This window comes from Pararge aegeria, chromosome 19 (genome assembly GCF_905163445.1).
Source record: "Pararge aegeria chromosome 19, ilParAegt1.1, whole genome shotgun sequence".
NCBI lineage: Eukaryota > Metazoa > Arthropoda > Insecta > Lepidoptera > Nymphalidae > Pararge > Pararge aegeria.
In genome coordinates, this window is record NC_053198.1 from 11,437,542 (window position 1) to 11,449,153 (window position 11,612).

The 11,612-nt window shown below is 32.9% G+C and overlaps 1 protein-coding gene across 2 annotated transcripts; it reads right to left on the reverse strand.

Annotated features, from left to right (window-relative positions):
• Positions 1 to 1,699: 1,699 nt before the first annotated feature.
• On the reverse strand, positions 1,700 to 11,535 carry LOC120632114 (CAAX prenyl protease 2). Of its 2 annotated transcripts, XM_039901911.1 has the most exons (7): positions 11,339 to 11,535; positions 10,586 to 10,624; positions 8,649 to 8,893; positions 7,834 to 8,001; positions 5,221 to 5,289; positions 4,757 to 4,819; positions 1,700 to 3,955 (listed from the first exon to the last, which is right to left on the reverse strand). In XM_039901911.1, exons 1-7 carry the CDS (start codon positions 11,452 to 11,454, stop codon positions 3,753 to 3,755), a joined length of 903 nt encoding a protein of 300 aa, XP_039757845.1. In that variant the 5' UTR covers positions 11,455 to 11,535; the 3' UTR covers positions 1,700 to 3,752. The 2 variants fall into 2 exon arrangements, with proteins under 2 accessions (XP_039757845.1, XP_039757846.1); XM_039901912.1 differs by lacking the exon at positions 10,586 to 10,624.
• Positions 11,536 to 11,612: the final 77 nt, after the last annotated feature.

An 11,612-nucleotide genomic window follows, 5' to 3' on the forward strand; every position in this document is an offset into this window, starting at 1 on the left:
AGAGTTGTTAGAATTTATAGCACCTTTCTTGTTTTCTTGTCGAGAACTTTCTTTTCACGCGTTTTCACATTTTTATACATTAATTTTTAGCAATCAAAACTGTTCTCGCGGATTTGAAAATGTAAAAAAGGAAACTGAGCTGAAATATTTGTATGTGTCTAATCCACCACAGTTAAAGTGAAATAAGAGACACTTCACCAACAAATGTATTGAAAAATAAATAATGCAAATAACCATATTTGCATATAGAAAGCGTTACCTTATTTTGTTATTGTTAGAACTTTGCATAAATCTTATCATAAAATACAAAAAACTTACAAAACCATTTAATTTAACATTAAATAGCCCATATAATTTTAATTAAATATTCAATATTACGTACATACAAATTACATCAGTTGACTAGTCAAACAATATTACATCGTCATGTTTGGGAGCTTTGCTTTTCAATATAATTTTGTCATCCAACATCACAATCTTCAGCTTAATGTCTTATAGGATTTTTTTCACTTGCCATCTTCAAAAAAAAGCAGGTCCCGATAGCTTTACGCCGAGCTCATTTTTTTATTTCCTGGCTGGTCAGAAATACTTTAATATTTTTGGCCTTACCAGGAAATCAGACATGCCAACCAGTAGATCAATGAAACAGTGGCTACGACCTCGAGTGCCAGTCAACGGATTATTGTAATTTATTGCTTTTACTACTGACTTTCAATAAAAGGCGGGCAAAAATTGAAAACTTGTTTTTTAGAGGATGATATCTCTGACAAATCTTAAATAAGTTGGACCTTCTAAATTTAAAAATTGGTATATCGTCTAGTTGCTGTCAATTAAGTTCGATTTGTTATAATAATATATAGTCATCAAGTAATCAGGGTTGCATCTCCTAACGAATAACTAAGTCACTTTCAACTGTGAGCCTTTTTCATATTTTAAGGCCTATTATATTTGACAAAAATAGTTTATTCTTATTTTTTTTTTAATCATTATGAACAGCACAAATTAAACCATTAAATTATATTGAAAAGCAATGTTACCTAACTTAATTGTACGCTAATTTCTTTGAAATAACATGTCATTATGTAAATTAACGCTAAAACTATTAATATAATACTAGTTGTTAAATATTAGGAAATATAAAAATTTCCTCGAGAATCCCTCACGAGTGTCATAAAATATTAAAAAAAGTTCAGTCATGAATATTAATTATCTCTGTCACACTTTTGTCAAAGCGATGCGTAGTCGCGAGCGAGAGGGAGAATTATTCAACGTGTAAAAGAAAACCGATATAATACTTCAAAGGCTTTAGAGATGCATTAATTACTGTCTCTGGGACTTATCTGTGAAACCAAAACGCTAATAGTTTTTGAGTAAACCATTGCCATGGTTTTTACTGAAAGAAATCATTTACAGCTCTAACATAACATGCAAATGTAAAATCAAGTGACTCCTGCAACTTACTAAGTATGCTTCGCGTAGCATAGGTACTATGCACGTGTTGGTCTTTTTTCTCCAATAGGGTTGTCATAAGTAAACACTTAGAATGTTTTGAATTAGTTTGTATGGAAAAATATAAATGCTTCTTTTGATTTAATTTTTTTTCAGGGTGATTCCTTATGAAATATACTTAATCACCCGTCAATAGTATTTCGTAATTCCGTTACACGTTGTATAATGTCTACAATTGTATTTAACATAATTTATATAATTGGTGCACCCCTGCTTTCCTCTTATATAAATTAAACATTTACGTGATCAAATCATAAAGAGATATCCGTTAAAGACACAGAACGGCCGACATAACTCAATGAGTTGCGAAACTAATGGGGCCAGGTTACCGTTGGATGGCGACACCGAATCAGAAAACGATAAACTAGTAGATCTGCGAAACTGGTGGATAGAGGAAATTAAGCAAGTGACAGGGAGTTGTGTCAAGCCCACAAGTCATCGAAATAAATCTAGGAAAGTCCAGAAGTAGACATCTATCAGATATTTACGAATAACCTTTTTCTTTTAACCCAAAACAAATTACATATGCTTTTGTGTAAAAATTATGTTAACATCACTAATCTATACCTATTACAAAAGAATGTCTGATTGTTCATACAAAACTCAGTTGAGGTACAGCGGAGTATAAATATATAAACTAAAGTATTCACACAAGTATTAATGGCACAAACAACTGAAATATATAAAAGTTTAAGTAATATTAACCTAGTTTCCATAAATCTAAAGCCTCTCGTGTAAGTTTCCAAGTTAACAAAAGCGTGGGTGACTCACGTAACATAATTACATATATATAGATTCACTATAATAATATTCATATATATTAAGTATACATATCGTATCGTATTTGAGGTCGTCAAAATACATACATGTATTATTATTCCACAAAGATGTCGTGCGTGCCGTCTGTAGACAATGCGCACGGATCGCGCGGTGAGAGGCTGGACACGTGACGTAGGACGTGACTGACTGAAACTACCCCCACGACATTTACCTTTGTATACCCCTATAAGAATTGTATGGTCAAACGTTTTTAACATTTGTTTACTTGAAACTTTACACTCAGACAGACACTTTGAGCGATGACTATTGAACAATCGGAAGTGACGTGCCCTGCATAGATGCGAAAAAGCACTTCCTTACCTGCACTAACAGATTATTTACAACCTGTATTCCTGATGGATTTAAAATTTTGAACACCGTTCTATTTTAGACCGTGTTGTTTTTATGTATCTCGATGTGTTTGTGCTACATAGCTTTTCTAAGCGAAAGACAGATTTAATAATATTAAAAAAACTTGTATACTGTTTCGTGCCTCCCCTTCTGAACTATTGCATATAATATATGGTATAATATATCCATCAATTTTATTGACATAGAGAAAGATTTCTTAAAGTAAGCCACCTTTTTGGTGAGAAGTTAGTGAAAAACAGCACTACTTTATTTGTATTAATTATTTAAGTACTTATTTTGTGCTTAATTCCTAGTTTTTTTCTTACCATTTTTTAATTACATGTTCTATGTTAAATGGTTATCGTCTTAAATGTATCTGCATAATGATATAACGGTACGCTTAAGATTGTATTTTACAAATCACGTCATGTAAAACCCGTGCCGTCAAACAATAAATTTATAAAAGGCGACCCATATCGTGCTGTCCGTTTCGCACAATAGAAAGTGTGAATGAGATAGAACGACATCGGCCCCCTTTTATTAATCTATTTTTAATGTCGCGGGTTATACCATTTGTTATATAAATAACACGTTATAACATGTTACGTAGACTAGACTCTAAAGCATAGATTATCATTATTAGCACACCCTGCATATTTACCGGGAATATAGTAAAGCAATATACTTGCGTTAAAAATAGCCGTTATAGATTAGTCATATATGTACAGCTAAGGCCAAACTGAAGCGACGCCTGAATCCGCGGTGGCCTTTAAATTTACAACCAATCACAAAACGCCCAATCAGCGCAGTTTTGTAAGCCACCATGTACATAAACTAGCCGAGTCGGTTTGACCTTACCAACAAGTAATATCTCGTTTACACGTGCAATGTAAAAAAAAATATATTTAAAGCTAAGGCCAAACCAAAGCGTCACCTACTTCGGGGGTGGCGTTTAAATTTTCAACCAATAACAAGCTTATGCGTGACACACTGGTTTGACCTTGAACAAGTTAGGTCTTCTTAGAATTGATTTCAAAAACAAAAAAGTTACAGTCAACTTGAATACAATAAATTCAAGTTAGCAGTTCTAGTTTGTTTCCGTAAATGGAGGGACTGGTTAGCGGTACGAGCAAGTAAATCCAGAGGTAGAGACCGAGGAAGTAGTTGATTATAATAATAATTCTTTGCAAAAGCGGAAAGCGGAGCACTTCGAAGAAATTCGGGAATCCAAGATGGTTGCAGAATACGTGGGCTACCAGTGGCGCGAAGAAGTGACCTGAAAAATTGTTATTTATAATTCTTACTATTCTTACTTTCTTAGTAATATACAAATTCACACATTAATTGTGCACATGTGTGTTTGTTTATTTGTTCGTCGCACAGGATATGTGAAAAACCGTAATAAACGCAAAAGAAGAAAACTTATGAAAATTAAGCTTAATTTGCTATACTCCGCGAACAGCAGGAGAATCTGTATGGTGTAATTTATAATTTCTTCAATCCTTATACTCCACACCAAACAGATCTTCGGCAATTTACCTTCTACGTACGCTTCGCATGCATCTTCAGGAGATGTTGACTTTACAACGAATAATTGTTAACTTAACTTTGGGTTTTCTAGAGTTTCCTTTTTTATTTAAACCGCAAATGAATTGAGGCAAATAAAGCAAAATTAAAATGTAAACAGTTTCTGAGGTTTAGTCACGACTAACTTAAAGACTAAATCTACTTTTAAATGTAACTTTCTCCTCCTGAGGAGCCCGACCGACAATAAATCAAACACACATTCAACACAATCAAAAAATATTGTTTATGCTAAAAACTGTGTTATATTCATAATTATCTTGCTTTTCCACACTTTTGATAAGTTAGTAAATTTTTGGCATTCGTAATTAAATGCCTCTGTGGGTAGATTCATTAAAGGCTGTTAAGAATTATTTCTTAACTATTTAGTCCACATTCCAGTCTACTCTCGGTAAAATATGAGATGGGAGATATTGAATATAGTTAGTGTTGAAAATTAATCTAACATTTTATAGGCGGAAAACGATCCATTAATTATTCAGTTATCACTCACCGGTCCGTAAAAATAGGTACGCCGAATAAGCACCAAAGACGGTTGTAAATGAGAATTGAAATACTGAAAAAAAAAAAACATTTAACTAACTATTTTATTCATTTAACTAATAACTCTAAACTACTATACGACTAAACTCATATTTAGTCTAACTATTTTATTTTATTTATTAGGACAACAAACAGTCATGCACTTAAATAACAAAAAAGACAGCTAAAAATAAAAAAGCACTAGACCCACATCATTGTCCACGAATTATTAAAATACTACACAAAAATTTAAAAAGAAATTTAAGTTCCAAAATTAAAAGTTAAGTTTTTTTAAATTTAACTATGAAAAAAATAAACAAACATTTCGATTTGTTATTTAAAAATAAATATTTGATAAATGTACCTAAAGCAAAGTGTAAAGGCACTTATAATTAGGTTACTTAAATTGGATCAACGTCTACAAACAATACTCACATGAGATAAACAATGCCGACTTAATTGAATGCCCTCCGCTCAGTAGCTCATGTACATGATGAAAATGGGCTGAAAATAATAATTAAAAGAAATAAGTTATATATATATCCGTTATCCATTACCGACCCACTTCAGGGCACGGGTCTCCAACTGAAGTGAGTCGGTAATGGATACAACAACACTCCTCCAACTTTGAGGTTTAAGCTGTGGCGCTGGCCTGGCCTTCGAGAACATTATGAATACCTCCCAAGCATTCAGGTTTCCTCACGATGTATTCCATGACCGTTGAAATATTTAATATCCTAAAACGCTCATAACTTAGAAAAGATAGAGATGTCAATCCGTCAATTAACTATAATCTATAAACAGCGCGATTAAAGCATATACATATTTATATAAAGCTGTAGATGAAGTGCTATGCATATTGCAATGAGATAACACGAAATTGACCTATTTTTTTAATATTTTCGTAAATGGTGCGGGTTCTGGTTTAAGAAATTGATTGTTCCAAAAGGAATTTCTACTTTAATGGAACTTAACATACTACTACTACTACAACTAACTTTAATGGAGCGTAAAATGTAGAATTATGTAAAATTGCATCATCCAGCGCACAATAAATAAATTGTAAATTGTAAGTGGGTAGTTTTGAAGCACCATTGCATCAAAATCATATCGACGGTCAACTGCTGACGCGAGCCGCGGCTATTTCACTGCATAGGCAGTGGCGTGCATAGGGTTTTCGGTCAGGGTATGCATAAAAAAAAATAGGTACTGAACATGTTATTTTGATGTTACTGTATAATTTTATTTGTGAATAGGTACCTAACCTAACATTGTTTGTGATACCCATGTAGATCTTCTCATCATCTCCTATTTCCAGTAGGTATAGTAAGCTCTGAGACGACCGACTAGCGAGTTTTTAAAATTGTCTGCCATTGCGGCAATTACATTAAATAATGTTTTTTAGTGTAAACAATAAACAAACATAGGTATTATTATAAATAAATAATGAAACAAAACATTGATCACTGCTATTCGCCTGTTTCTGTAAGTCAGTCAGAGCTCTTTTTACGTGCCGCTCCTTGTAGGTGCATTCCTTCCTTTACGAATAATCTCAATTAAACGTTAGTTAAGAATTAGCTCTAAACTTACCTACATTTTCCAAGCACACTTAACCATCAGATCACACGCCGAATATAAGAACTTCATCATTCATTTACAAACAGTACACTGTCACAAAGGTTAATGTTAACAATAATAATTGTAACTATTTACAAACAACCGTTAATTCAACAATTAGTTCTAATTCGGTGTATATAAGTTGTTATGACAGAAGGTAAAAGGTAAACAATAATGGCGCTGAGCGATCGCCAGCGATAATGAGAATATCATAGTCAAAATATGTCCGTAATATTTTCTTAGTACACAAATGCTATTAAAAGTTGTCATTTGAAGAATATTACTTCAGCAGTTACCAATGGCACCTGGCATACGTTAATAATTTATTTAACATAATTCGGCAACTTTTAATTTGGTTATTTTAATATACTTTTTGAACAAATTAGGTACTTATAAATTTCTAAAGACCTTGAATGTAATAAAATTCATTGATAAATTTTTTAACTACAAAAAAGAATTATTGCCTTTTAAAACAATAACAAACAAAGCAAATTACTTGTGCTTATAAAAAAACAAAGCATACATTTGGATTTCAAATTTCCGTAAGCAGTGCTTTTAAGATTTGCACACAAGCGAGACCCCTATACTGGAAACCTGGAAAACTCGCACACATAGAAAGAGCCAAATTTTGTGTAAGCACGCACGCGATTATATCACTACACACCAGAACTTCCTTGTGTGCTGGTGCACACAAGTAACGACAGATGCATTCAATCGCCGTGCTTCTATGGAGACCGCGGCGGCGCGGCGCATTAATTCGAGCGACGAATAAACGATTTGCCCGGCAATGGATACTTAATCGTGAAAGCCCCAGCTAATTTTATGAGATTTAAATTATATTTAAAGCGTTATTTTTTATTTAGGGATACTGTTTACAACTCAAAATTAAAATATAGTCGAAATATTATGCAGTTTGTCTATTTTAGTTCTAAACCATGACACGGGACTTGTCCATTGATTTACATAGAAGTGCGGCCGGTTTTAACTAGATGGCGCTTTTATAGTTTTCTATAACTTGTTTAATTTTTTTTCAATCTTTAAATTTTAAGTCGTCCTTATGGTCTGAGAGGCCCTGAGGTCAGGGTATGCACTGCTTATTTGCATCTATGAGATGCACGCCACTGTGCATAGGTAACATGGATTCATACACGACTGTGACAATTGAAACTGTTACTTGGTTGGTTAGGTAATAAATATCGTTATGTTTCTTAGATAGAAACGTTAAAGTTAAGTTTTATTTTTAAAATTGTCTTGTAATTTTTGAAGGGTTTTAGGGTTATACAGCTATTATAGAGGTACAATGAATATAATCCCTTTTTGTTTTAGTGGAAGATTGCAGCTACCACCCAATAATAATAGCAGGCGTCGGGCAATGTGACCAAAGATAAGTTTTTTTTTAATTCTCCGTGCACAGCGAGTACAAATTCTTACCGATACCAAACAGGAATGGTCCAGTAAACACAGCAGTAAGTGGATCTAAGCACTGAAGTAGCAGTGGCATCATACACGAGCGGAACACCCACTCCTCACTTATAGGCGCCATTACATGATTGCGCAGCCACACAAGTTCTTGAAAACTTGAAATCCAAATCACAGGATCTGAAATGTAAAAAGAAAAATTAAAAAAACAGGTTGTTGTTTATTATTCTTGAAGGTTCCCAACTAAACCAATCTTGATAAATTTTCGAAAATAGATATTGCTTACACCATAGGATACTTTTTATCCTGAGTAAACTAACAGTCCATACACTTAAAAGAAACTAAAAAATCACAGATCATATTGCTGGCAACTGCTAGATATATTTATCAAAAATCAAAAGTCAAAAATATCTTTATTCAAGTAGGCCCATAGGTGGCACTTTTGATGCGTACATAAGAATTACACGGTAGTGAGATGATGGCGATAACCACATTCGTAAACTTAAAACTAAAGCTACGAGGGTTCCAAATGTGTCCTGGTCCTGGCATCTTATTACCAACAATAAAAACTTAATAAAGCAATACTTCACAGTGCATGCAAGGAACATGTCCTGCAAGTTGCAACATGCAACCCTGTGTCCATCTTAGGTACTAAGCGTCATGTGCCTGTAATACGCCGGCAACTACATCCTTCAGACTGGAGTATTGCAACATTGCTGTCAGGCGGCAGAAATAAACATGGTGGTAGTACTTCCCCCTGACAAGCTCCGTCACATAAAGCTCTATTACTACTATAAAACTAAAAACCACATATACCACAATCTTACTTGTATATAATCTCCAGGTTCCAGCTATAAAATGCATAGTCAGTGGACCCAAAAACAAAGTGGCAGTTAAAAGTAAGGGAATTATTAATGCTGCTATCATCCCTGACAATCTGAATCCCATGTATTCACGGAGGGTTCCTCTTTCCAAGGTTTCTTCTTTTACTAGAGTGAATGTAAAGATTGGAGCTATCAGCATCATGCAAAACACACTGAAAAATCTTCTCTTGATAGTTCTTGGGTGATCCCTGTAATAACACCTACAGTTTTATTACCAAATATTTAATTAAATTTTATTAGAATTTAAAGTAATCTTTTTTTGGCAGTAAAGCTAAAATATGTATGTGATATATCAAAGCAGCAGTAACCGAGAAAAGTTTACCATTTAATATTACACATAATATATTACATGGATATTATTCTTGTCCATGCATCCATGCTAAGAGTGGTTAAAAAAAAATTGGAGAAGATAAACAATATTCCATTTCCCCAAGGAGGAAATGTCTCCTGGCCATGCGCTAGATATGCAGAAATGAAATCACAGAATGCTATCTGACAAGCCGAAAAGTGGAATAGCAGAGAGGATGTAACTGGAGCAAGTAGGAATTGCAGTTCAAAAATTTCCAACAAAGTCCGAATAAAGGCAATCGTCATCCTAACTATTATGCTAATAATGAAGTTGATTGATTGCTTAATAAGGATGTGAAGGAAGACCAAAAAAAAACAACACACTTTCAAATTCCTATTATTAGTAAGGATGTTTATGCCAGACTTCAATAGTAGTAAGGCATGAATTTACTATCACTGCAATTAAGACTATTACTTTAATGATAACTATACTTTGTAAGTGATAGGAGCTGAGACTGACATATACCAAATCCACTTACAAAAATCCAAATGAAAGTAGAGTCATTAGCTCTTTTGGTAAGCAACATTGACCCACAATGTTGCTTACCCAGTAATATTGACTAATATGTCATGCTGTTACTAGGCCATACCTTTAAGTCATTTGTGATTGGAAGTATTTATATTAAATCACGTAAACATTTTACGTGATTTAATATAAATACTTGGTTAGGAGAAATGCACAAGTAATATGCAATAAACTCAGCAAAACAATACATAAACTTCAATCTTCAGAGGTAGAGTATAGAATTTTTGGATGAACATAGATATCACTTGTAACATGGCATTTATATTGTTTTGAATATCTGACTGGAGTACAAAGCAAAGCATAGAAGGGTTCAGCTAGTTTACATATTAAATAAATAACTATAAACTACTGTGTAAACTTTGTATAGTCAAACTTTGAAATTGTTTAGGTTTCTGTGGTTTAGATTGCTTATCATGCATTACTCTCTGGAATGAAAAAATACAATAATAAAAATTACTTTTACCATAATAAATGTTAATTTAACACATCAACATAAGATTTGTAATATTTCAATTCAGGATTCTTAGAAATATCATTTATTTGATAAAAATTGTGTTTGGTTTACTAATTCTCCCTAACAACAATCTTATGGCTATGGGCTGTTTTACATTATTACATCTGCTTTAAAACTATTGTACCATAGTCATGTTTTAGTCATTTTTTATATTGAATAAATTTTTCTTTTATGCTTAACAAAAACTCTTCATAAAACTATGGAATACTTAGTATATAAGATATATTTCAATTTAGCTATACAGAGTTTACACTGTTAGATAAGGTATATTATTAGATAAGGTAAATTTCGCTGTTGCACATTTGTAAGCGTTAGCTTATATGTAAGGTTGCTAAAGTTAACACTAATCTTACAATCATTACAACTACAATTAAAAAATAATATGTCCTTTGCATTACTAGTACACAGTACAAGACAGATTTTTTCATTCTCATAAACCATATTTTTACTAACATATTTTTTGTCTAACCAATAGATTGTATGTGTTCTTACCCATCCTCGTGACTTGGTGAGCGTGATAAGCTGTCAGTCCTGGTTATTATCACGAACATGTAACAATGATAAATTGTTAAAGCCCGCAATATTTTGTAGTCGAAAAACTAGTGGATCTGTATTTCTTAAATATGCAATGGGTACATACCACAACAATAATTTATATTTGTTGATATTTCAACCCAGTTGCATGGATTGTGGTCACTACAGGACACGGATTTAAGAAATGTTGATTAACCACGAAAATCTTAGTTTAAAATCTTTAATTAGAGGATCTATGTTTAAAACCCCCTTTCCTATTAGAGGTTGCGTGTGCCCAGCAATGGAACACAAATAGACTAACTATGGTAGAATTGATGATAATATTAGCCATGAGGAATATTAACCAACATTTGTTAGAAACAGATTACACAGTTAAAATTAAAATTGTATGCCTTCCCGATTTTGTTACATCCTTATTAAGTTAATGCAAAATCTTAGTTGACCAGATTAATTGAAGTGCTTGAGCAGATAGGTATTTTAATTTCACCTGCGCGAACGTCTTGCACAGCCAACGTTTACCTGGCTAAGTAAAATTGTGAAAACTGTACTTCATTGAAAGAACCCAATCAAAATTAATTCAGTAAATATAGTTGACATTCACAGAATTACTGTTACCTAGTCAGTTTTTTAATAGAAAGTCTTATCATAAATATATATACACATATTATAATAAAATACGCAAAGGCATATACTGAAGAAAGATAAAAATACCTGTTTAATTTGGATCTCCAAATATATAAACTGCCAACGTACGAAAATGTTAGAAATATACATGCCAGTCCCGAATATAGGCAGGTATTTTCATCACTATCATTAAGAAGATCCATTTTTATCTTTTTCTTTAAGAATTTCTTGTTAGAATTATGTTAAGGAATAAATTTTAGGAAAGTAGTAAAGTAAAAATCTGAGGTAAGAAACACAGAATTTAGTATGACAAATGACAATGAGAAGCACGTCAAGAAAGCCTTTTGACTTTGACATTTGA